At 40.3% G+C, this 27968-nt stretch overlaps 1 protein-coding gene across 1 annotated transcript; it reads right to left on the bottom strand.

Annotated features, from left to right (window-relative positions):
• Positions 1-27: 27 nt before the first annotated feature.
• MGC52899 (Protein FAM3D-like) lies at positions 28-27039 on the bottom strand. The gene is given in 9 exon segments (NM_001086226.1): positions 28-910; positions 3251-3377; positions 3986-4070; positions 6228-6278; positions 9376-9434; positions 14306-14429; positions 14767-14868; positions 17709-17808; positions 26979-27039. Coding segments are annotated over 8 exon segments (651 nt in total). The 5' UTR covers positions 17722-17808; positions 26979-27039; the 3' UTR covers positions 28-820.
• Positions 27040-27968: the final 929 nt, after the last annotated feature.

Genomic DNA, 27968 nt, shown 5'->3' with positions numbered 1-27968 from the left:
TACTATTTTACAATGTATTTTCCCTTAGACAGTATTAATGTACAGTTTATTTCCTGCACAGAATATGCACAACTATAGAAATATAAGGAAGGCATGTTCTGGGCACACAATAATCTATCCTCTCATACTGTATTATGGGAACAGTCTGGCACCACCTTTCCATATATAAATATAAAAATACAGATTTTGAATGTTTTGGGCACAAAATAAACACTCTCTCTAGAGTGCACAGAAAATACATTCTCCCGTGTATATATTACATTAATTGGAGAATCAACTGAGCCAGTCATTCTATGCTGTCTCCCAACAATCCCACATATTAAATACAATTTATAAATCCTATGGGTCCACAATGAAAGACAGCAGGGATCAATGGAAATATTTAGGGGAACATTTACAGGCACAAGTTCAGTTGACAATATTCCCGGGTGCAGGAACCCTAGATTCTTAACCCGTTCTGCATGAGATTGCCAGCTCCTGTGCCACACTGCAAAGTTCATAATAAAGACAGGAATCATTTACAGTCGTCCCTTTTCTCTTTAGTCGGACTGTTATATTTGATCTCTCGTCTGTTGACTTCATTCATCCCTAATAAAATCCCAGCTTTGGTGTTCACAGTACATATTAAAGGCAACATTGAATGAAGTCCCATTCTTAAGATACTGGTTTTGCTTTAGGCCTGTTTCATTGGTACGGGCCAAGTACCAGTGTTTAATAACAAATTGCTCAGTGGCCTTGGATATTCCTATGACTGGATCTGCAATGGGAGCAAGAGGGACATGCCGGAAGCTGGGGGAGTGGAACAGACTATCCTGTGTCTTTACTTAGTTTTCCTGGGAATACAGCCTTCCATTTCCAGCACCTCCGGCCATCCATCATATTTGTTTGTCTCCTTGTTGTTCTTGATGTGCTGCGGGGAGGACAAATAGTAACATGAGTTGCAACATAAAAATATGTTATTATAGAATGGCCAATTCTAAGCAACTTTTCAATTGGTCTTCATTATTAATTTTTTATAGTTTTTTTTATTAGTTATTTGGCCTTTTCTTCCTGTCTTTCCAGCTTTCCATCTAAAAAAAACAAATGGCCCGTAGGGCTACACATTTGATCATAATTTTTTTTCAGGCCTCTCCTATTCATATTCCAGTCTCTTATTCAAATCAGTGCATGGTTGCTAGGGGAATTTGGTCCCTAGCAACCTGATGTCTGAAATTGCAAACTGGAGAGCTGCTGAATAAAAAGCTAAATAACTCAAAACCACAAATAATAAAAAATGAAAACCAATTGCAAATGGTCTCAGAATATCACTCTCTACATCATACTAAGGGGCAGATTTATCTGAATTTTGGAATGAAAAAAAAAAACGAATTTTGAGTTATTTTAGTGTACCTCGACTAGGGAATATTCCAAATTTATCATGTACTGTCTCTTTAAAAATTCGAAGTCGACCATTTGCCATCTAAAACCTGCCAAATTGCTGTTTTAGCCTATGGGGCACCTCCTAAAACCTACCTGGAGTCATACGATTCAAATTTGGCTGGAAACTGACCTAAAAACGGACCAATTCGACCCAAAAAAAACTTCGACTTAATTTCGGTTGGTCTTTTTTGATTAGAATTTCGCCGTTTTTTCAATTTGAAATTCGTCCCTTGATAAATATGCCCCAAACAGTTAATTTAAAGGTGAACAACACCCTTTAATAGCTGAAATTTCTGTATCCTTGAAATAAACTAATACATTAGTTGGGAAGCTAAAGTTAAAAAAAAAAGATCTTTTGGTTGACCACACAAAAATAAACTTATCTCCAACATAGTTGCTTTATAATGTTTACACCGTTTAGGAATAAAACCTTATTTTTGCTTCCCCCTGGCTTGACCTGTTTGTAACGTCAACTTCTGGCGACTGTCAGCTGTGCTGCTTAGGAGGAATTTACCGCTCCTGTTCCACTTGCTGATAGTGTTAGTTCAAACGCTGCTTTTGTTTGGCCTTGTAACAGACGAACTTCAAAGAGAAACAGCAGCAGTTTTCGTAATTTTGGGCAGTGAAGCAGAGAGCCGAAAAATTCCTTCTTAGCAGCACAAGGAGCAACTGTCAGAACTTCATTGCAAATGGCTGTCAAGGCAGAGTAGGAAACTTTCGCTTTTATGTTTGAAACAATGCAGAATTTTTCAAGCAAATACATTGAGGATGTGTTTATTTTTTTGTGGAGAATCCAAAAATCTATTTTTGCCTTTAGACTTTAGAACCCCTTTAAATCTTGGAGGATTATGTAATACAAGCTACAAAGTGTGCTCGAAATCTAGTTACCCGAAGTAACAAATCAGTAGGTAGCATTAACTGGTCACCTATTTGAAAGCAAATATCTGATTGGTTGCTGAAGGTTAAATCCTTGGACTTTTTATTGCATTTCCTCGTTGCTGGTGCTTCAGTTTGTATTGTACAGTGCCACGCAATATGTTGGCGCTATATAAATACATGTTAATAATAATAATAATAATATTGTGCATTTCTTTGTTCTAAATCTTTGCACCTCATGGTTGCACCTGTATTCACATTCTATATTCAGGACTGCCAATGAATGCTGGTGCTACTTACACTTAGGGCCTTATTTATCAAAAATTTTTTATTTTTCTGACTATTTAAAATATATCTATAAAATAAGTCTGACCAAATTAGAATCCACGATTGTATCTTATTTATTATACAAAAAGCACAATGTAATCGAACTGCTGACAAACACGCAAAAAATCATGCGAAAACCGCATAGTATGATTTTTTCAGAGATTTTCCCCCCGAATCGCTCGTTTTTTTTTTTTTTTTTTTGTGCTTTTTCCCAAAAAGCCTGAATTTTTCAGATTTTTGACAAAAGGTCTGAAATAGCCGGAATTTCAGGCTAATTCCAGCGCAGGCCACAGAAACTTCCAAATAGGATAGGGACCTCTCCCATTGACTTATATACAACATTGGTAGGTCTGAGATGTTGGATATTTTGGATTCAAACTTTTTCCATCCTCGGGGTATAATAAATATTGAAAATTCTAGTTTTTATCCCACTAAATATTAGAATTTTATGGTAAAAAAACTGAACTTTTTCGAGTTTTTGACATACGAACTTTGATAAATAACCCCCTGATAATAAGGAATTTTAATCCAGTCCATAGAATAGTTTGCACTACTGGAACAGCTTCATTCATTTAAACTGAGAGTTGTTGGATTTTACAGATGTTCATTGCTAAAAGCAACACATTACCTGTTCAAATGGGCTTTTGGAATTTATCCCTTTTCCTCCCACAAAGAGCCAGCTGTCTCGGAAATTTATTTTCTTTGCATAACTGCTTCCAAATTCTGTGAAAACAGCCCTGGCTTCATCATTTAACCTGCAGAAAAACAACAGAACTCTTTTTATTACTTTTCATATTGAGACTTGAGTTGCCTGTTTGGAGGGGTAAGCCATGGAAAAAATATTCCGTCCTACCCATTGCTAGCAATACACACTTGTCTCCTGTTCCTCAGGGGAGGGGATTTGGACAACCATAAGTGACAACGACCAATCACAATACATCCTCCTACTCCAGCTTGGTAAGAATGCCCCGCCCTACCATTTTCTAGCAATACTATTTCCTGTTCCTCAGAGGAGGTGGTTATTTAGGGCCAAACAGGAGGATACCCCAGTCACATGGCAACGTCCTACCCCTATGCATGACTAGTAGTGATGGGCGAATTTGCGCTATTTCGCTTTGCAGAAAAATTCACGAATTTCCCACGAAATGGCCAAAAATTCGCAAAACGGCGCCGGCCTCTCTGACTTTTTTTTGACGCCGACGAATTTTCGTCAGTGAATTTTCGCGGCCGTTTCGTGAATTTATTTGGCGGCGAATCACGCAAATTCACCGCAAATTCACGCCTGCCGAAGAAATTCGCCCATCGCTAATTACTAGCCTATATTCATAAAGGATTATATTATCGTTGTTGTTCTGACACTTACTTTGTACCTGGATCATCAAAAGATGCAACAAACACCAGGGTCCCATCCTTCACAGGCTTTATAAAGTCCAGAAGTGGTTTCACATCTTTGACAAAAGAGAAAATGCAGCTGAAGGATTTCAGAAAAATGTCCGCTTCTTTCAAACACAAAGGGGGAAATGCAATAAAATTTGCAAAGAGAACAAATTTGCACAGAAATAAGAATATAAAATTGCACGTCGCAATGAAATATTCTTCATTATGCTTTTATTGCTTTGCGAATATTAATTGCACATTGCAAACTTGATTTAAAGGTGGCTTAAACTTTTGGAGCAGACATAACAAAGTTTTAATGAAGAATTTATTACATACACTGCACACTATCACAAACGATACAATTCGCAATCGCTGCGCTACTGTAGAGCGAGGGGCAAAGGGCTGCAAAATTTTCACAATGGCAAAATTGTTCGCAATGAGAATTTATTCACATTGCGTTAGAGAACTATATTACATTCCCCCAAAATATGGTAAAACTGCGGAATGTGTAAAATAAAAATTTCTACATAATACCCAAATCATACTCCTCTTCCACGTTAGCTCTACCCCAGATACTCCATATTGGATTTTTTTCGGGGTCAAAACGGGCATTTTCAGGTTTAAATAAAAAACTCGAAATATTTTGGTCTTTTTTTAAAAAAACTAGAATATTTGAGATTTATTATACACGACCCTGGATATAGCTTGACTTTAAAAGCGGTCAAGGTTCTGTAGAAGTCAATGGCAGAGGTCCCTTGAACCATTGGAAGAGGTTAAAAGCCTGTTTGATTTTCTAGTTTTTATTTGGAGGGTTTTGGCCCAAAACTCGAATTGAGAACTCGATTAGATCAAATTAAGTTTTCTTTCCCGGAGAACGCAATCAATTAGCGTTTTCGGGTTGCGAGATTCGAATTGCAGAATCGGGAATTTGCCATTCAAGTTTTTTCTTAAATAAGATACCATTTGAGTTTCGAGTTTATTCAAGGTTGAAAAACTCTTAACACCCAACTTTTAATAAATAACCCCCTATGATAACACATTTCATATAGGTATGGAGTTGTGAAGACAATTGTGGGTAAATAAACCAGATTTTAGGCAGCTATAAGTACCTGTGATAAGTCTCTAAAGTTGGCCATACACAAAAATATCTGTTAGTTTGGTAAGGTGTCTAGTATGGCCATCTAGGTAACAGGCCAAAAATAAGATCAGCAATAGGCTACATGACTACAACAAGATAAAAAATGGAAGCCAACATGTTGTTATGGGCAACTGCACTGGTGCAATATAGCATCTATATTCCTGCAGTTTTTACCTTTTTTTCTGTAATTTATGAATTTTTCCCCTGATGAAGACCACTTATGTGGTCGAAACGCATAGGGCCATGAATTGGGCCGAAGCTGATATGTAAGTGTTTTTAATTAAATAAATGTATACCTTTTTATAATTGAGTGTGGAATCCTTATATTTGATATTGGATCTATATTCATAAATCAGCCCCTCAATACACTATGGGGGTTATTATCTTTCTTTTCAAGTGTTTTTATTAGCATTTTAAAAAACAGAACAAAGAGCAGCAAAGCATGGGGGTTATTATCAAGGGTCGAATGTTAGAGTTTTTCATTCCCCGAATGAACTTGAACAAACTCACAACTTGAATGGTGTCTTATTTAAGGAAAAACTAGATTCTGTGAGTTCGAATTGTAAAACCCTGAAAACAAAATTTGATTAAGTTTTGCACAGGAAAAAAAACTGGAATCATTCAAATTATTTCGAGTTTTCGGGCAAAACCCTAAAGGAAAAAACTCGAACATCATGAGGTCTATTAAAATCTTCAAGTGGCTCAAGGGACCTCTGCCATTGACTTCTACATGACCTCAACAGGTATTTTCAGATTTGAGCTATTTCCAGGGTCGGGGTATAATAAATCTCCGAAAATGCAAGTTTTTTTTGATGAAAAAAAAAAATCAACTTGAAAACTTGAATTATCCTAGAAAACACAAGTCGAACCTTAATAAATAATCCCGTAAATGTTTATGGTCCTTGTTTACAAATGGTTCTAAACTCAAAGCTCAAAAATTTGTACATCCCTCCATGTTTTTTGTTTTTTACCAACCCCCCCCACAAGTATACAGAGTTTTCCCAGAAATCTTTGTTATTGCGCCTGCAACAAAATTGGTAAACTTAATACATTTGCTCAGTAATTATGAAGCAGAGAATTTGCCTCTTACCTCCTGAATACATATCAAATGAATCCGTTTTGATCAGAATCCCAGTGGAAGCTGTATAACCAGAGAAACATGAGATTATGGGGAGATCTTTTCTATCAAAGGCACATTAATGCACAATACCCCCAAACACATTACACGTGGAAACATATAATGTTTTGTTTATGAGATTCTAACTGCAAAAGAGAATATGTTTCATTTTACTTTCCCCAGTCATAGAATCCCAGGTGTCTGAATAGCAGTAGTAATGCGTGTAGTAATGCACGCTCAGAAATGCACGCTCAGTAATGCATGAAGTAATGCATGCTCAGTAATGCATGCTCAGTAATGCACGCTCAGTAATGCATAAAGTAATGCATGCTCAGTAATGCACGCTCAGTAATGCATGAAATAATGCATGCTCAGTAATGCACGCTCAGTAATGCATAAAGTAATGCATGCTCAGTAATGGATGCTCAGTAATGCATGAAATAATGCATGCTCAGTAATGCACGCTCAGTAATGCACGCTCAGTAATGCATGAAGTAATGCACGCTCAGTAATGCACGCTCAGTAATGCACGCTCAGTAATGCATGAAGTAATGCACGCTCAGTAATGCACGCTCAGTAATGCACGCTCAGTAATGCACGCTCAGTGCCTAGGGTTCCCCTGTCCAGTTTTGTACTGGATTGTCCCGTTTATACGCTGACTGTCTGCTTCAAATCCTAGTGCTCTTGGTGTTTGTAAATGACCCCCTATAAGAGGGGTCCTGTGATATAGGGTATCCCAAAACCCAGAACAAACCCCAAGGTCCCGGTCATGGCTCACACTTCTGCCTATAACAGACACCTTTCGCCTTTGCAAGGAGCCCTCTGCTACTCAATGTCGCCAGGTCTTAAATTGAGAGGATAAGGGGAAGAGTTCTGGGCAGACAAGGAAACCAAACGTGTACCAGTAGGATGGGGAACAAGGAATGTAGTTGAGGGTCAGGCCAAGTCAATACAAAATGTGTAGAACAGTACAAAACAGGAATAGGAGACATAGGCCAGGGTTAGAACCAACAGAAGCACAGTACTAAATCAGAATTAGTGATGGGTGAATTTGGGCTGAAAAATCGCCCTTTTTTTTATGCCGGCAAATTTATGCGGCAGTTTCCCAAATTTATTCACCGGCGCCGCATCGTGGGAATTTGCGCCTGGTGAATAAATTTGCCCATCACTAATCAGAATCCAAAGAATGGTCAATAAACGGCAGAGGTTGGTCAAGGCACAGAAATGAGAACATAAGCGCACCCAGAAATTATTAGAAAATAGACCAATGTTGGGCAACGAAGCAGAAGTCAAGGACAGGCTAAGATAAGATAACATTCAACACCATAGACCGATGTTGAGCAACAATTGCCTGGTTGAGGCCCCTTTAGGTTAAGGCCACACTGGGCGTTTTGGGGAGATTTGGTTGCCTGGCGACTAATCGCCTCATCTTTGCGGCAACCAATCTCCCGAAACACCTTCCCTCACTCTGCACCGGCTGGCGCTAATCACACGCGGCGGTTCGTTTTCCGAAGTCTCCTGAAGTTGCCTCACGAGGAAACGGGTGGCGACCTAATCTCCCCAAAATGCCCAGTGTGGCCTTACCCTAAATATTTGAATTTCACACCACACATGGTGAAGTCAATGTAAGGGTATCTGGTGGTCTAGTGGTTCGGTGGGGACTCCCAAAGCCGTCTACCCTTACAGGTCCCCAACCTTTATAACTGGCGAGTCACATTCAAATGTAAAAAGAGGCACCTGGGAGCAACATCAAATGGGTTGGAAGCACTGAGCCGCTGGTTGGGGATCACTGCCCTATAGTATAAATAACTTGCTATATTTTATATGTTTTTTATTTAGTTAAGTTTATTCGATTTTAGGTACATGATTATTTCCTGTGAATCTATTACTTCTTTAAGATTTTTTTTCAAGGGTCCCTAAGGTACTCCCTTTAATGACCTATACAGGTATGGGATCTGTTATCCAGAATGCTCGGGACCTGGGGTTTTCTGGATAAGGGATCTTTCAGTAATTTGGATCTTCATACCTTAAGTCTACTAGAAAATCATGTAAACATTAAATAAACCCGATAGGCTGGTTTTGACTCCAATAAGGATTAATAAGGAGCTTTCTGGCTAACACGTTCCAATATATATATATATATAAATATATCTATAAAGTGACATCGTACACCACTCAGTGGGAATACTTATGAAAACTTATTCCATCGATTCAATGTGATAAAATCTTTATTCCACACTCACATCTACGCGTTTCAACCCTATATATATATATATATATATATAACATGGAGGAGCACACCCTAAACTTGTTTAGCAACTTGCCCAGGTGCTGGTAAGTAAGGTAAATAAAGTGACAGAGTACTGCACTCAGTGGGAATACTTGTGAAAAAATCAAGACCTATCAAAAAAAATCCGACGTCTCGAACACCAACCTGCGCTCTTTCTCGAGGATAACCTTGAAAAAGAGAGCGGTTCGTGTTCGAGACGTCAGATTTTTTTCAATAGATCTTGATTTTTTCCCACTGAGTGCAGTACTATGTCACTTTATTTACCTTACTTACCAGCACCTGGGCAAGTTGCTAAACAAGTTTAGGGTGTGCTCCTCCATGTTATATATAGTGAATAAAGTACCCCCTCTTGTAAAATATAAGGCTATTATAAGTTACCGAGGAGTTTCATGACCATATAAAAGTACGAGGCCGAAGGCCGAGTGTTTTTATACAGGTCATGGAACTCCGAGGTAACTTCTAATATCCTCATATTTTACAACTGGGGGTACTTTATTTATTATAATACACACATTTCAGTGAGTCGTGTGACAGAAATGACATCAGAACTCACCGTTTATAACTGATGACATCAGAACTCACCGTTTATAAGGATATTCCTGGCTTTTGTGTATTATATATATATAGGGTTGAAACGCGTAGATGTGAGTGTGGAATAAAGATTTTATCACATTGAATCAATGGAATAAGCTGTGAGTGCTTTCTACTAATAATACGTAAGCTATATATATAGAGAGAGAGAGAGAAAGAGAGAGAGACAGAGAGAGACACATTAGGTGCACCCAATAGACAGTTGTTTCACCTTGAAAACAAAAAGTTGCTTTGACTCACCATTTATTAGCGCAATGTTCAGTCCTCGGCCGATGTTATTTCTGACACTGCTCATGATACTGGAAATCAAAAGGAAAAGTCATTCTTTATAAATATAAAAGCATGAAATGTACATGAGATGAATGAGCTGCATGTTACAATAAATGGACTTGGACTTGTAATTAACAATGTACTAATGTGACCAACAGCATGGACGTTCTATAGGCGCTTGCTTCTAAAGAGATGGAAATAGAAGAGAGAACAAGGGGAGGTTCTTCTGTTTGATCCAACTGGTTGGACAGATGTTCAAAGACAGAACCGCAGTGCTGACATTCTAGTGAGGGGTAGAGAGGAGTTAGGCCCAAATCTAGTGTGAGAACTGGAAGGCAGGAGTGTTTGTGCAGTGTTGGGACTGAGAGAGAAGACTGTGATTGGATTGTGGCGCTTGCATTGCCTTTGTTGCTCTTAATAAAATATTTAATGAAAGGCACTAAGTTTGCCCAAGAGCAGTTGCCCATAGCAACCAATAAGCAGGTAGCATTTACTGATCCTAAAAGGAAACATCTTATTGGTTGCTATGGGTTACTGCCATTGGGCAAACTTAGTAGCTTTTATTACATATGGGGGTTATTCTTTTAAAGGAGAAGGAAAGATACCGAAGCAGTTTATTGCCAATAGATTAGCCACAATAGTGCAAGCTATAACACTATATTTATTCTGCAGAATGCTTTACCATACCTGGGAAAACAGCTCTAGAAGCTCTATCTGTTTGTTTGGGATAGCAGCTGCCATATTAGCTTGGTGTGACATCACTTCCTGCCCGAGTCTCTCCCTGCTCACTCATAGCTCTGAGCTCAGAATACAGCACAGAGGGGAGGAGGGAGGGGGATAGAGGAACAAACTGAGCATGCTCAAGCCCTAGCCTTGGAGGTTTAAGCTGAAAACAGGAAGTCTGATACAGAAGCCCATGAGTACACAATAGAAGGAAAGAAATGTGCTGTTTCTTTTGACAGAGGACTCAGAGCAGCATTACTTTGAGGGTTTACTGGTGTATTTATATAGACCTTTCTGATAAAGCTTACTTAGTTTTAACCTTCCCTTCTGCTTTAAAAGCCACTAAGATGCCCATTATAGTGTGAGACGCCTCCTGTAATAGACAGCAAATGAGTGACTCAGTGCAAGGAATCCTGCCTAACGTGTCCTGCCAAAGACATGCTAATAATATCACAGGCAGGTAACTTACCCCATGTCATTACAATGATAATGATCCAGGGTTTAGAATGGAATCTGCTCTCAATTGATCATTATCACCCTAATGACCTGGAGATACCGGCTGTACAGGTGGAGCACTAGCTATTCAAGTAGCTGCCAGGGCACAGAAGACTGGAATCCGTCTATTTAATACATTGTTGGTTTCTAAAGCTGGAAATCCGAGGGCAATATAAGGTCCTATCAGCATATATATGAGTTAAAGTTACTTTTTTCTGTTTTCTATAAAACATTGTTCTACAAAGTACTGACACAGGGGGACCACCAACAAATCAGCCACTCCCAAAGGAGAAAGCAAAGTCCAGACATTCCTCTCTTTCCATATATATATATATATATATATATATATATCATTGTTCCACAGGTATAGGACCTGTAATCCAGAATGCACAAGACCTGGGGTTTTCCCGATAATGGATCTTTCCTTAATTTGGATCTTCATACCTTAAAGGGATACTGTCATGGGGAGAAACATTTTTTTTCAAAATGAATCAGTTAATAGTGCTGCCCCAGCAGAATTCTGCACTGAAATCCATTTTTCAAAAGAGCAAACAGATTTTTTTATATTCAATTTTGAAATCTGACATGGGGCTAGACATATTGTCAATTTCCCAGCTGCCCCAAGTCATGTGACTTGTGCTCTGATAAACTTCAATCACTCTTTACTGCTGTACTGCAAGTTGGAGTGATATCATCCCCCTCCCTTCCCCCCCCCAGCAGCCAAACAAAAGAACAATGGGAAGGTAACCAGATAGCAGCTCCCTAACACAAGATAACAACTGCCTGGTAGATCTAAGAACAACACTCAATAGTAAAAACCCATGTCCCACTGAGACACATTCAGTTACACTGAGAAGGAAAAACAGCAGCCTGCCAGAAAGCATTTCTCTCCTAAAGTGCAGGCACAAGTCACATGACCAGGGGCAGCTGGGAAATTGACAATATGTCTAGCCCCATGTCAGATTTCAAAATTTAATATAAAAAAATCTGTTTGCTCTTTTGAGAAATGGATTTCAGTGCAGAATTCTGCTGGAGCAGCACTATTAACTGATTCATTTTGGGAAAAAATTTTTTTCCCATGACAGTATCCCTTTAAGTCTACTAGAAAACAATGTAAACATTAAATAAATAAAGCCAATAGGCTGGTTTTGCCTCAAATAAGGATTAATTATATCTTAGTTGAGATCAAGAACAAGGTACAGGTATGGGACCTGTTATCCAGAATGCTCGGGACCTGTTATCCAGAATGCTCGGGACCTGGGGTTTTCTGGATAAAAGATCTTTCTGTAATGTGGTTCTTCATACCTTAAATCTTCTAGAAAATAGTTTAAACATTAAATAAACCCAATCGGTTGGTTTTGCCTCCAATAAGGATTAATTAGTTGGGATCAAGTACAAGCGACTGTTTTATTATTACACAGAAAAAGGAAATAATTTTTAAAATGATTTTAGGTGCATTGTGAATAAATTTGATCATGTCTGTTGGCTTTCAGTATTAGGCTGAGACTCATTTCTCGTTGTTTATAATGTGCAAACAAAATCATGGTGGTTCACCTTTACAGGAGAACTAAACCCTAAAAATTAATGTGGCTAAAAATGTCCTATTTTATATAGTGAATTTATTGCACGAGGCTAAAGTTTGAGCTTGTCAATAGCAGCAATGATCCAGGACTTCAAACTTGTCACAGGGGGTCACCATCTTGGAAAGTGTCTGTGACACTCACATGCTCAGTGGGCTCTGATTGGCTGTTGAGAAGCTAAGCTTAAGGGAATCTGTCGTCATTTTAAAAAATTTTTTTTTTTTTGCATTTTTATAAAAAAACACACATCCATAAACACTGTCTGGCAAATAAAATGTTAATCCACAAATCCATGCATTAGTTATTTTAGTTTGTATTTTGTCATGGGGGCTTCCATTTGTGCTCATTACACATTCATCCTGTGCTGCTCTAACAGCAGGCGCAGCATTACCTGTGTGCTTGGAGGCAGCCACTCTGTAATGAAAAGCCAGGTCCCTGCAGTACGACATGAGAATCCAGCTGTACCCTCCCCCTCCCCTCTCTGCCCATGCGTGTGATGTTTGGAGGAGAGAGGTCACATGGTTTGCAGGGAAGCAATTACTTTCACTTTCCTACTTCCTGCTCTACAGCTGCACTAGCAGCCCCTCCTCCCACAGACACTATCAAAGCTCCTCCCCTTCTGTAAGTTTGTTCTCTGCTTTCCTTTGGAGGGGGGAACTTTCTCTCCTTGCTGCCTGACTAGTTAGTTTTACTGGTTACTAGATGAGGTAAAGGAGCTGTGAGTTCCCTCTGCTCCACCTCACACACACTGCGCTCCTTTCCTGCCTGCAATACTTCTTTTTTCATTAACCACTTACCGCCTCCTTTCTCCTGAGCTATTTTAACCCTTCCTAGACTTCCTCTTAAATTTTCCTGGTTTTCAAGTATGTCCTCCTTATTTTATCCTTTTTTCTATTCCCTGTCGTCAGTCCTGGGAGTGTACTCCTGTGGTTCTGCCATTCATTTTTGTGTAAACAAATATAATAAACTATCTATATAAAATATTTTTTCCAGTGTCCAAAATGAATTGTGTGTGTGTATATATATATATAATTTTTTTAAACGTAAGTGGGGGCAGTGATCACAGGACTATCTTATTTCAGTCCTTCTGAAGTGGTGTCAGCGGGAGATTATCTTGATTCCTGCCTATTGTACAATTGACAGGCTCAGCAGACAAGGCTCTATTTACATTACAGCAGCTTGTAGGAGGGAGGGGTAATGACATCACTCCAACTTGCAGTGCAGCAGTAAAGTGTGACTGAAGTTTATCAGAGCACAAGTCACATGACCTGAGGGCAGCTGGGAAATGTCAAAATGTCTAGCCCCATAGCAAATTTTAAAATTAGATATAAAAAAAATCCATTTCTTGTTTTGAAAAACGGATTTCAATGCAGGATTCTGCTGTAGTAGCACTATTAACTGATACATTTTGTAAAAAACATGTTTTTCCACAACAGTATCCCTTTAGGGCTCGTCACTAATTATCCAGCAGAAAATGAGCTTCCCTGGCTGTAATATAAGCTGATGCTACAGGTTTGCTGATTATTCAATTCTGATGCTAATTGCACTGGTTTCTGTGCTGCCATGTAGTAATTATGTGTATTAATTACTAATCAGCCTTATATTGTGACATTTCTATTCTATGTGTACTGTATATTGTGAGTGGCTCCCTAAGCTCAGTAAGTGACAGCAGCACAGAGCATGTGCAGTGAATCAGCAGACAGAGCATGTGCAGTGAATCAGCAGAAAAGAAGATGGGGAGCTACTGGGGCATCTTTGGAGACACAGATCTTTACTGCTAAAGGGCTGTGGTTGCCTTGGGCTGGTACAGAAGCACAAAACATCATGTTTTTCATGGGAAAACATGTTTTTTTCAAAACACATCAGTTAATAGTGCTGCTCCAGCAGAATTCTGCACTGAAATCGATTTTTCAAAAGAGCAAACACATTTTTTTATAATTAATTTTCAAATCTGACATGGGGCTAGACATTTTGTCAGGGTGGACTACGGAGGGTAGTGGTTTTAGTTTGGGGGTTTAGTTCTCCTTTAAAATAACTTATAAAGTATGTTATAGAATGGCCACTTCTTAGCAACTTTTTAATTGGTCTTCATTATTACTCACATAATGTTCTCAAAGCAAATAGATGGTCCCACGACATTGGCCGCCCCGCTAATAATCTTAAATGCAAAGTAATCATCCGGGCAGGGTTTTTCATTCCCGCAGTTGATCTTGACTTTCTTCTGTTCTAAGGAATAAATGAATAATCCGGATTATTATGTTAAATGTTGCATCAGCAATACACGAGTGAATCATCCAGCATAATTAGAAAGGTTCCCGCCCAGGCAGGGTATTTATCAATTAATCTGCCTTGGAATTAGGGCACTTGGCTCCTGAGCACATTGTCAAAATCAGTTAAAAAAAACTCCCATTACTTCGAAATTTCGACCCTGGATAAATCTGCGCCATAGAATTCAATTAAAATAGGGGCACATCGATGTGATGACACTATCCCTTTAAGCGCCTCTGCATAATAACATGATAACCTTCTTTTTCCCCATCTAAGAATAATATCTTTTTCTTACCTAACACGTTCCTCTTTATATCTTTTTTACCGGAAAAAAACTTTTCGGCAAAGAACCATGTTGTAAGCAGGGTGAGTAGAATCACCACGATCCGTAGAATGGCTGCATGATGTTAAGGAGAAACTGTGTTAGGAGGAAACTCTAAAATAATTGTCATATACGCTGTCAGTACTGCAGATAAATATATAAATATATAAAAAACATTTGTGTTACTGCAGGAATAAATGCAGCGTGGCCATTTGGAAGCTCGGGGGCGGGCTTATGCTAAGCAGGGGCAGTGAATAAGTCTATGACACGTGCATACGCCAATCCATGTGATTGTTTCATCATCCAATCAGAACCCTGCACAAATAAAACACAGAGGGCAGTCTGGATAACGGGATACGTCTGCTTAATTGCAGAATTTCCTCCAATGAGCTTAAAGCTGTGTTCTGGTGCTAAACCCACTGCATCTTAAAGGGGAAATATCGTCGAAATATTATATAAGCTTCGTAAGTAACTGAAATAAGAAACTTTCTAAATCAATCAATCAATTAAATATTCTGCATCGTTTCTGAAATAATCAAGTTTATCGTCACTATTCCTCTCTCAGCATCTGTTTCTCTTCATTCTGTCTTCATTCAGCAGTTGGGTGTCAGATATTCACTGACAGTTAGATCCAATAGATCTTATAGGGGGGCTCCTTTCCTAGCAGATGAATTAGAGCTCACTCAAATAACTGATTCCAGTACAAACAAAATCTAACAAAATAACTGCCTTTTGCACAAATCCTGCATGTAGAGAGACATGGGGGCAAATTCACTAAGGTGCGAAGCGCCGAACGCTATAGTTTTTTCGCTAGCGTTCGGCATTTTCGCTACTGCGCAAATTCACTAACGAACGCTGGCGTAGTTTCGCTAGTGTTACTTCGCAACCTTACGCCAGGCGAATTTTCGCTAGCGACGAAACTACGCAAATTCACTAACTTGCGCAGTGTAGCGAACGCTACCTTTTACGCTAGACTTCCTTCGCCACCTCAGACCTGGCGAAGCGCAATAGAGTAGATAGGGATTGTTTCAAAAAAAGTCAAAATTTTTTCTAAGTCCCAAAAAATGCTGGCGTGTTTTCTACATGACGGGTGATAGGCTGAAAAAGATCGAAAATTTTTTGGGGCTCCCCTTCCTCCCCCCCTACTTTTCCTGACTCATGGCAACTTACCTAGACAGTGGGCACATGTGTAGGGCAAAATAAAAATTTTATTTGCAGATTTGAAGGTTTTGTAGGCATTTGTAGTGCAGATACGTGTTCCTCCATTGAAATTAGAATTTCGCGCCATATGCAAATTACCCTTCGCTAGCGCAACTTCGCTTTATATAGCGAAACAACACTAGCGCAACTTCGCAAACTTACGCTACCCCTGTGCGCAACTTCGCAATTTAGTGAATTTGCCGAGCGCTGGCGAAAATTCGCCTGGCGAAGTGCGGCGAAGAGCGGCGAAGTTGCGCCTGGCGCAACTTCGATTCTTAGTGAATTTGCCCCATGATGTCTGGTGAGTTTAATAGAGTGAGATCTAATACATCTTCTAGGCAAAAGGAGCCCCCCTATAAGATATATTGGATCCAACTGTCAATGACTATCTGACACCCAACTGCTGAAGAGAAACAGATGCTGAGAGAGGAATAGTGAAGATAAACTTCAGAAACGATACAGAATATTTAATTGATTGTATTTAGAAAGTTTCTTATTTCAATGTTCATTTTTGAATTAGTTCCCTTTTAATAAATCACAGTAAAGATGGATTGGTGGGACCCCTGACTTGGCCTATGCATGCCCATCTTAAAGGGGGGCTTCGCCTTTAATTTTATTTAATTTAATTTTTTTTATATTTGTTGGAAAGGCCACCAAGACCGGGCCTAGGGCGTCAGGATTTTAGGGCGCGCAAACTGCCCAACCACACCCACATTGGTTCAGAAACACTGGGGATGAGCAGGAGATATGAAAGTTTTTTTAAATTTCCCGTGCACCAATCCCCATTGCCCATTGCTCGATGATGAAGATTTGTGAAATAAAAGGGAGGGGACAGGGGTGATAAACGTCAACGGCCTAGGGGTGCCTGCTATGTAAATCCAGCCATGTATAGAATGGCCATTTCTAAGCAACTTTTCAATTGGTCGTCATTATTTATAATTTTTTAGTTATTTGCCTTCTCCTTCTGCCTCTTTCCAATGGCCAAATGGGGGTCACTGACCCCATCTAAAAACAAATGCTCTGTAAGGCTACACATTTATTGTTATTGCTTTTTATTACTCATCTGTCTATTCAGGCCTCTCCTATTCATATTCCAGTCTCTTATTCAAATCAATGCATGGTTGCTAGGGGAATTTAGACCCTAGCAACCAGATGGCTGAAATTGCAAACGGGGGAGAGCTGCTGAATAAAAAGCTAAATAAGTAAAAAAACATAAATAATAAAAAATGAAAACCAATTGCAAATGGTCTCACTCTCTACTAGGGATGCACCGAATTCACTATTTTGGATTTGGCCGAAACCTCAGAATCCTTCACGAAAGATGCGGCTGAATACCGAACTGAATCCTGATTTGCATATGCAAATTGGGGGTGGGAAGAGGAAAACATTTTTACTTCCTTGTTTAGTGATAAAAAGTCACGTAATTTCCCATCCCTTGCATATGCAAATTAGGATTCGGTTTGGCTGGGCCGAAGGATTCGGCCGAATCCCGAACTGAATCCTGGATTCGGTGCATCCCTACTCTCTACATCATACTAAAAGTTAATTTAAAGTCGAACAACCCCTTTAACACCCGAATGTACAGGGACCCTATGAGGACAGTTTATTTCTTTGCCTTATTAGATGAATACAGGGTTGAACTTAATGGAGTCTTTATTCAGCCTCTACTATTTGCTACATCTTAGTTCAAGCAATGAAAGAAGAATGGCCATTACCTGTGCAGCGCATGGCTCTTCCCAATATGATACACGGACTCTCCTGTTTCACACCCGGCACAGACCACTTTGCATGGACACAACTCAGATCTGGAGTCACCTTGAGATTTGAAAAAGGAAAATGTTAAGTGACAACGGCCCAACCCTATGACATTTAATTGAATAATCTCATGCTCTTATGATCTAGAAGTGTCGCTGTCACTTTAACAGAGTCAATAAACATCCATTGCCAAACCCTCATTAAAGCTTGTGAAATAAATACTGATAAATACTTCCTTGTCAGGTCAGGGTGTGCTCGTCAGGCCCCTGGTGTAAATCAGTAGGATATACTGTTCCTATAGTGAATCCAGCGAAGCATGAGAAACTCCAACCTATAAGTGATTCAGTTACTGCCAGTCCCACTCTGGGTATAGAGCATAGTGTGGCCTTTAATCTGTGAAACATATGTGTCTTCTACTCTGCCCTATATACTGGTCTCATTGCTTCTCCTATTCTTATTCCATTGCTCTATAATATCTCGGTCATAATAGACAAGTTAAACAAAATTGTAATACAATATTTTAGGCATGATGAGGGATTATTTTGCTTTGTTTATCTATGGCACAATTCAGCAGGAACAGCCCTTAAATTTGCTCATAGTCTTTACAGAGAGATCCCATAAAACTATGACAGCATAGGTATTCCCCTGTACTAAGAACAATTCAGCTGGAACAGCCCTTAAATTTGCTCATAGTCTGTACAGAGAGATCCCATAAAACTATGGCAGCATAGGTATTCCCTGTACTAAGCACAATTCAGCAGGAACAGTCCCCTAAGTCTGCTCATAGTCTGTACAGAGAGATCCCATAAAACTATGGCAGCATAGGTATTCCCTGTACTAAGCACAATTCAGCAGGAACAACCCCTAAGTTTGCTCATAGTCTGTACAGAGAGATCCCATAAAACTATGGCACATAGGTATCCCCGTACTAAGCACAATTCAGCAGGAACAGTCCCTAAGTTTGCTCATAGTCTGTACAGAGAGATCCCATAAAACTATGGCAGCATAGGTATTCCCTGTACTAAGCACAATTCAGCAGGAACAGTCCCTAAGTTTGCTCATAGTCTGTACAGAGAGATCCCATAAAACTATGGCACATAGGTATCCCCGTACTAAGCACAATTCAGCAGGAACAGTCCCTAAGTTTGCTCATAGTCTGTACAGAGAGATCCCATAAAACTATGGCAGCATAGGTATTCCCTGTACTAAGCACAATTCAGCAGGAACAGTCCCTAAGTTTGCTCATAGTCTGTACAGAGAGATCCCATAAAACTATGGCAGCATAGGTATTCCCTGTACTAAGCACAATTCAGCAGGAACAGTCCCTTAAGATGGCCATAGATGCAAAGATCCGCTCGTTTGGCCACATCGCCAAACGAGCGGATCTTTCCCCGATATGCCATTAACGAGCATGGCTATATCGGGGGTAATCTGATTGTTCGGCTGTGCAGCCGAACGATCCGATTACGATGTGCCGTGGGCTCCGGCGGGATTGGTCGGGTCAAAATCAAACCAGACTGATCGACCAAACGACCGATCTCCGCCGGACGAAAGATGTCGACACACGCCACACACGATCCGAAAATCGTACGAATCCTCGATTCGTATGATAGGATCCGTGTGTCTATGGCCACCTGACGTTTGCTCATAGTCTGTACAGAGAGATCCCATAAAACTATGGCAGCATAGGTATTCCCTGTACTAAGCACAATTCAGCAGGAACAGTCCCTAAGTTTGCTCATAGTCTGTACAGAGAGATCCCATAAAACTATGGCAGCAAAGTGATCCCTGTACTAAGCACAATTCAGCAGGAACAGCCCCTAAGTTTGCTCATAGTCTGTACAGAGAGATCCCATAAAACTATGGCAGCATAGGTATCCCCTGTACTAAGCACAATTCAGCAGGAACAGCCCCTAAGTTTGCTCATAGTCTGTACAGAGAGATCCCATAAAACTATGGCAGCATAGGTAGTCCCTGTACTAAGCACAATTCAGCAGGAACAGTCCCTAAGTTTGCTCATAGTCTGTACAGAGAGATCCCATAAAACTATGGCAGCATAGGTATCCCCTGTACTAAGCACAATTCAGCAGGAACAGTCCCTAAGTTTGCTCATAGTCTGTACAGAGAGATCCCATAAAACTATGGCAGCAAAGTGATCCCTGTACTAAGCACAATTCAGCAGGAACAGCCCCTAAGTTTGCTCATAGTCTGTACAGAGAGATCCCATAAAACTATGGCAGCATAGGTATCCCCTGTACTAAGCACAATTCAGCAGGAACAGCCCCTAAGTTTGCTCATAGTCTGTACAGAGAGATCCCATAAAACTATGGCAGCATAGGTATTCCCTGTACTAAGCACAATTCAGCAGGAACAGTCCCCTAAGTTTGCTCATAGTCTGTACAGAGAGATCCCATAAAACTATGGCAGCATAGGTATTCCCTGTACTAAGCACAATTCAGCAGGAACAGTCCCTAAGTTTGCTCATAGTCTGTACAGAGAGATCCCATAAAACTATGGCAGCATAGGTATTCCCTGTACTAAGCACAATTCAGCAGGAACAGTCCCTAAGTTTGCTCATAGTCTGTACAGAGAGATCCCATAAAACTATGGCAGCATAGGTATTCCCTGTACTAAGCACAATTCAGCAGGAACAGTCCCTAAGTTTGCTCATAGTCTGTACAGAGAGATCCCATAAAACTAAGGAGCATTCATATTACCCTGTATGTTACCCCACACTGGATTACCTTTGTACCCATAGTAGTAAATTTACCAAGGAATTCTACTTCTGCCAGAAATCAGAAATTTCAGTAACTGCACAAAGGGGGGTTATGTGATTAGAAGCAACATTTGCCCCAGGTTATACCCAGGCATTCATGTAAAAGTTGGCCATAGACGCAAAGATCCGATCGTACGAATCAACGTACGATCGGACTTTCCCATCTCCCGACCCTCCACTAACCATTCAGATCAAAGTCTTTACCATTCCGATCAAATAAGAACAGATCACCCAATGTTCTGCCCCTGACAGCAATCGTACGATATCTATGTCCAACCAAAGCCAGTGACAGTCTCCCACTGAAAATCGTATGATCGGCAATACACGCAGAGATATTATCGGCAGGCGACAGAAATTTTCTAACCTGTCCAATCGACCAAACGACCGATCTCCGCCGGACGAAAAATGTCGGGACTCTCCACACATGGTCTGAAAATCGTACGAATCCACGATTCGTACGATCGGATCTTTGCGTCTATGGCCAACTTAAGAATGTGAGTTTGTGCAATTGCTTCAGGGTTCTTTAGCACTGCCTTCCAGACAATGGGGCTACAGCAAACCTCCCAACATTTTGGAAGTAAAAAGAGGGACAAAAAATGTTTTGCACGTAGAACAGCAAATTTCTTTTCACCACGCCCCTTTCTGTGGCCACACCCCCTAATTACCATGTTCATTTTACAAAATTTGGCAGGTTATGAAAGTTTGAAAATATTTTTCTATATTATCTAAACTGTTTTTGTGTCTCAAAATTGTTACAAAGTATCATATTTGCACCTGTTAGCTGTTCTGGGCTCTCTGCTAAAAGCCAATTAAGTGAGAAACTTTGTTTTCTGGCTTTTCAGTGCAGAGAAAAGAGGGATTTTCCAGTTCAAACGAGGGACTGCAGGTTGAGCTGTCAAAAGAGGGACTGTCCCTCCGAAAGAGGGACAGTTGGGAGGTATGCTACAGGTATGGGAACTGTTTTTCCAGAATTCTTGGTTTTCTGGATAATGGATGTTTCTGGAATTTGGATCTTCATACCTTAAGTCTATTAGAAAACCATGTAAACATTAAATAAACCCAATAGGCTGGTTTTGCTTCCAATAAGGATTAATTATATCTTAGTTGGGATCAAGTACAAGTTTTATTATTACACAGAAAAAGGAAATACTTTTTACAAATTTGAATTATTTTTTGAGTTTATGGGAGGCGACCTTCCCGTTATTCAAAGCTTTCTGGATAGTGGGTTTCCGGATAACAGATCCAGTACTTAATCTCATATCATTGTGTCTATATTATCCCCATTTACTGTTTCAACTCTGCACCTACAGGAACTACTTTACTGATTTCCCCAGTTATCCTCTTTAATCCATGTCCATGTTTTGGGGATATTCAGGCAGTGTTGCAGACGCCTCTACTGCACCCGCTATTGTGCATCTAAAAGTGCAATTTGTGCAGCAGAATGGAATGTAAAGTGCAGGTGTGATGCTGCATCTCTGTAACTGCTTAAAGTCATTCACCTTTAAGTTAACTTTTAGTAGGATGTAGAATAGCCAAATCTAAGCAGCTTTTCAATTAGTCTTCATTATTTATTTTTTATAGTTTTTTTTTAATTATTTGCTTTTTCAGTGTTCAAATGGGGGTCACTGACCCCATATAAAAAAACAAAGGCTCTGTAAGTCTACAAATTTATTGTTACTTTTTATTCCCCATCTTACTATTCAGACCTTTCCTATTCATATTCCAGTCTCTTATTCAAATCAGTGCATGGTTGCTAGGGGAATATGGGCCTAGCAACTAGATGTGAAATTGCAAACTGGAGAGCTGCTGAATAAAAAGCTAAATAACTAAAAAAGTACAAATAATAACAAATGAAATCATTTCTCTACATCATACTAAAAGTTAACTTAAAGGGGAACAAACCCTTTTAACAAAGCCAATAGTAAAGTCCAGTGCAGCTGCATCTCTGTGTCTCTATCACCAGTTTAGTTGAACTATATGAATGCACAGAAAAGCTGAAAATGCAAAAAATGACACAGGGAATTTTAGTAAAGACATTGGGGTAAATTTATCAAAGAGTGAAGTTCCGCCACTAGAGTGAAATTCTGCAGCTCTCAGTTCTATGGGATTTTGAAAGGCGTATTTATCAATGGGTGAAAGTGAAAGTTCACCCTTTGATAAATATGCCTATAAAAATCCCATAGAAATGAATGGAGAGTGGCGGAATTTCACTCTGGTGGCGGAACTTCACTATAAGGGGCCGATTCACTATGGGTCAAATATCGAGGGTTAATTAACCCTCGATATTCGACTAGGAATTGAAATATCGAAGTCGAAGGTTTTAGCGCAAATTCTGTGATCGTACGATCGAAGGATTATTCCTTCGATCGAACGATAAAATCCTTCGAATTGAACGATTCGAAGGATTTTAATCCAACGATCGAAGGAATATCCTTCGATCAAAAAACTTAGGAAAGCCTATGGGGAAGGTCCCCATAGGCTAACATTGACTTCGGTAGCTTTTAGCCGCCGAACTAGGGGGTCGACGTTTTTTTTAAAGAGACAGTACTTCGACTATTGAATGGTCGAATAGTCGAATGATTTTTAGTTTGAATCCTTCGATTCGAAGTCGTAGTCGTAGTCGAAGGTCAAAGTAGCCCATTCGATGGTCGAAGTAGCCCAAAAAATACTTCGAAATTCGACGTTTTTTTACTTTGAATCCTTCACTCGAATTTAGTGAATCGGCCCCTTAAAGTTAATTTAAAGGGGAACAACCCCTTTAAACAAAGCCAATAGTAAAGTCCAGTGCAGCTGCATCTCTGTGTCTCTATCACCAGTTTAGTTGAACTATATGAATGCACAGAAAAGCTGAAAATGCAAAAAATGACACAGGGAATTTTAGTAAAGACATTGGGGTAAATTTATCTAAGAGTGAAGTTCCGCCACTAGAGTGAAATTCCGCAGCTCTCAGTTCTATGGGATTTTGAAAGCCGTATTCATCAATGGGTGAAAGTGAAAGTTCACCCTTTGATAAATACGCCTATAAAAATCGCATAGAAATGAATGGAGAGTGGCGGAACTTCACTATTAACTTCACTCTTTGATAAATATACCCCATTAGCTTTGCACAACTACTTTAGTTCAGAGTCTTTTGGGTCGTGTGTACCAAGAGGAAGTCCTGCCTAATAAAATTCACCCCCTGCACTTGGTATTTGCCCTTCAGACACAGGAGTGTAATGCTTTGTATATAAACACAATATTGCTCAGTGCTACAGTGTTTACTGGCCGGGTGCCACTGTCTTCTTTATTCACCCGTGTTGTAAAGCTGGGAGTTTTGTAAATGAATGTTATAACATTATAGACTATAATTTAACCACAGGAAGTCTCCAGCAGTAACTACTTATATGTAATGTATGAAGTCGTTTGCACGTGGATAGGAAACTGGCTACAGGATCAGGTACAGAGGGGGGTTGTTAATGGGACATTCTCTACTTGGAGTAAGGTTCTCAGTGGGGTCCCTCAGGGCTCAGTATTGGGGCCACTTTTATTTAACTTGTTCATTAATGACTTAGGGGAGGGTATTGTAAGTAATGTATCAGTGTTTGCAGATGACACAAAACTATCAGCCCAATTAATTCCATCCAAGATGTGGCACTTGCAACAGGATCTTGACTAACTGGCAATCTGGGCAGCTAAGTGGCAAATGAGATTCAATGTTGATAAATGTAAAGTCCTGCACCTGGGATGTAACAATATCCACTTATACCCTTAATGGGACTGCACTAGGCAAATCCATAATGGAGACGGAGCTTGGAGTCCTTGTAGATAATAAACTTGTCTGTAGCAAGTAATGCCAGTCAGCAGCATCAAGGGCAAATAAGATCTTGAGCTGTATTAAATGGGGCAGAGAGTCACGGGAGGAGGGGGTCCCACTGTATAGAGCACTGGTAAGGCCCCATCTAGAATATGCCGTACAGTTTTGGTCTCCATCACTCAAACAGGACATTATTGTATTAGAGAGGGGACAGAGAAGGGCAACTAAGCTGGTAAAGGGAAAATCTTAGCTATGAGGAAAGACTGGCCAAATTGGGGATGTTCACTCTGGAGAAGAGGCGCTTAAGGGGTGATATGATAACTATGTATAAATATATAAGGGATCATATAATAATCTCTCTAATGCTTTATTTACCAGTAGGTCTTTCCAGCTGACACAAGGTCACCCATTCCGATTAGAAGAAAAGAGGTTCCAGCTAAATATTGGGAAGGGGTTTGTTACAGTGAGAGCTGGGAAGATGTGGAATTGTCTCCCTGAATCAGTGGTACAGGCTGATACATTAGATAGGTATAAGGAAGGGTCGGATGCTTTATTCACCAGTAGCTCCTCCCAGCAGACAGGAGGGAGCCAATGAGATTAGAGGAGGGAAAGGGGTGTTACAGGGAGAGCTGGGAAGTGAATCAGGGGTACAGGCTGATACATTAGATAGGTATAAGAAGGGGTTGGATGGTGTTTAGCAAGTGAGGGAATACAGGGATATGGGAGATAGCTCATAGTACAAGTTGATCCAGGGACTGGTCCCATTGCATTTTGGAGTCAGGAAGGAATTTTTCCCCCTCTGAGGCAAATTGGAGAGGCTTCAAATTGGGGTTTTGCCTTCCTCTGGATCAACTGGCAGTTAGGCAAGTTAAATTAGAGTTAAAAGGTTGAACTTGATGGACGTGTGTCTTGAACTTATTATGCTACTATATTACTATACGTAATCAACCCAGTGACTGTACTGATCTCAATAAACCCAAGTCAATAAACCTTTCATAATTACTGCTGGAAAGCATAATTTTTATGAAATGAGAGAAAAAATTAGATTATTAGCTATGAAAAAATACAGAGATATTACATTAATAATGATAGTGATATATAGTTACTATACCTGCTATCCCACAGTCACACTCCCTTCCCAGAGACTATTATCTACTGTTACTATAGACACCATCTCTTCCTACTATACCTGCTATCCCACAGTCATACTCCCTTCCCAGAGACTATTATCTACTGTTACTATAGACACCATCTCTTCCTACTATACCTGCTATCCCAGTCACACTCTCTTCCCAGAGACTATTATCCACTGTTACTATAGGCACCATCTCTCCCTACTATACCTGCTATCCACACTCCCTTCCCAGAGACTATTATCCACTGTTACTATAGACACCATCTCTCCCTACTATACCTGCTATCCCACAGTCACACTCCCTTCCCAGAGACTATTATCTACTGTTACTATAGACACCATCTCTTCCTACTATACCTGCTATCCCAGTCACACTCTCTTCCCAGAGACTATTATCCACTGTTACTATAGGCACCATCTCTCCCTACTATACCTGCTATCCCACAGTCACTCTCCCTTCCCAGAGACTATTATCCACTGTTACTATAGGCACCATCTCTCCCTACTATACCTGCTATCCCACAGTCACACTCCCTTCCCAGAGACTATTATCTACTGTTACTATAGACACCATCTCTTCCTACTATACCTGCTATCCCAGTCACACTCTCTTCCCAGAGACTATTATCCCACTGTTACTATAGACACCATCTCTCCCTACTATACCTGCTATCCCACAGTCACACTCCCTTCCCAGAGACTATTATCTACTGTTACTATAGACACCATCTCTTCCTACTATACCTGCTATCCCACAGTCACACTCCCTTCCCAGAGACTATTATCCACTGTTACTATAGGCACCATCTCTCCCTACTATACCTGCTATCCCACAGTCACTCTCCCTTCCCAGAGACTATTATCCACTGTTACTATAGACACCATCTCTCCCTACTATACCTGCTATCCCACAGTCACACTCCCTTCCCAGAGACTATTATCCCACTGTTACTATAGGCACCATCTCTCCCTACTATACCTGCTATCACACAGTCACACTCCCTTCCCAGAGACTATTATCCCACTGTTACTATAGGCACCATCTCTCCCTACTATACCTGCTATCCCACAGTCACACTCCCTTCCCAGAGACTATTATCCACTGTTACTATAGGCACCATCTCTCCCTACTATACCTGCTATCCCACAGTCACACTCCCTTCCCAGAGACTATTATCCCACTGTTACTATAGGCACCATCTCTCCCTACTATACCTACTATCCCACTGCCCCAGTCCAGAATCTATGACAGTAACCCCAGCCATGGATCCCCATAGAAGCTCTGCTTACTCTTTTGCTTCAGTCTCTGTGTGGAGGTCCAACACTTGGTCAAGACTCCCAATGACTGATATCTAGAGGCACTAGAGCAGAATATAAAGGTGTAGCCCAATTTTCAAGGTGCAAATAAGCATTCTGTCCTAATACTTCAGTGGGATTCAGGCTGAGTCCCCTAGTCACTACTCCAGAGGCAATACAACTGTATGAGTTCATGTTACTAATAGTAGAATAAAGCCCAAAGGACTTACTCAGGACTAGTCCCGGGATGAGGTGGGAGAGGAATCCTCGCTGGGGTGAAACAGGTCGATGTGACATAAATGAAAGACGTCTCTCACTATTTCCTCATCATAAAACAATCCCTGACAAGACTAGTGACATAAAAGCTCTACATGAAAGTTGTTAGGGCAACCGGGCGTGGGGAGTTGGTTGCGGCAAACTGGAAAAACGTGAACTGTATTAAAGTCCCGGCTCACTTTTTTTTTTCTTTTATACACGCCCTAGTGTGAGCTATGTATTAACCTGGCCCCACCCTGTGCAATCTGCCACCTGTCACTGCTCACTGACTGCCGGTTGACTGAGTGCTCCAAGAGCAATGTCTTAATAAAGGGCAAGTAAACCCAAACTTTACATTTACTTTATCAATTATTAATTCAAAATTAGGAATGCCATCTATGTTATTAAAGAGGAATCTCTCCCTGAAAACTGCTTTTTGCTTAATTAAAGAGAACATCATTCTAAGCATCTCTCCATTATACATTCATTAAAAGTGGGTTTATTCCCCCCGAGACTGGGATAGACCCTCCCAGAGGGCACAAGTAGTTTGTTAAAGTGAAAGCAAAGGGCTGTTGCACCACTACCCAAGGGCCACATACACATGAGATGTGGCCCCCTTACACCTGTTTCCCCTCAGTGCACCCCATGAATTTAGCCGAGGCAACAGAGGGAGAGATCCAGGAACTGGAACACACGGACTGGATCCAATGGTGATCTCGGCTACTCAGCCTGAATAGAAATAAAATAAAGTAGTTCTGGGGTTTAGTTGTACCTCTTACCCCTACAAGTGGTACCTCAGAATGAGGACCAGTGGCCATGGGGGTCAGTGCATAAAGAAAGTTAGGGATACGAATCTATCATGTGATACAGTGAGAACATTTCCCTGGTTGAAGCAGAGCCATACATTATCTGAAGCCCGAATCATTTTGCTCTTCTCCACGACTGTGTTGGCTGCTCTTAAGATG

Source organism: Xenopus laevis, chromosome 4L (genome assembly GCF_017654675.1).
Source record: "Xenopus laevis strain J_2021 chromosome 4L, Xenopus_laevis_v10.1, whole genome shotgun sequence".
In the NCBI taxonomy this organism is placed as follows: Eukaryota; Metazoa; Chordata; class Amphibia; order Anura; family Pipidae; genus Xenopus; species Xenopus laevis.
The sequence above is the reverse complement of the archived record's forward strand: the minus strand, read 5'-3'. Positions and strand labels throughout refer to the sequence as shown.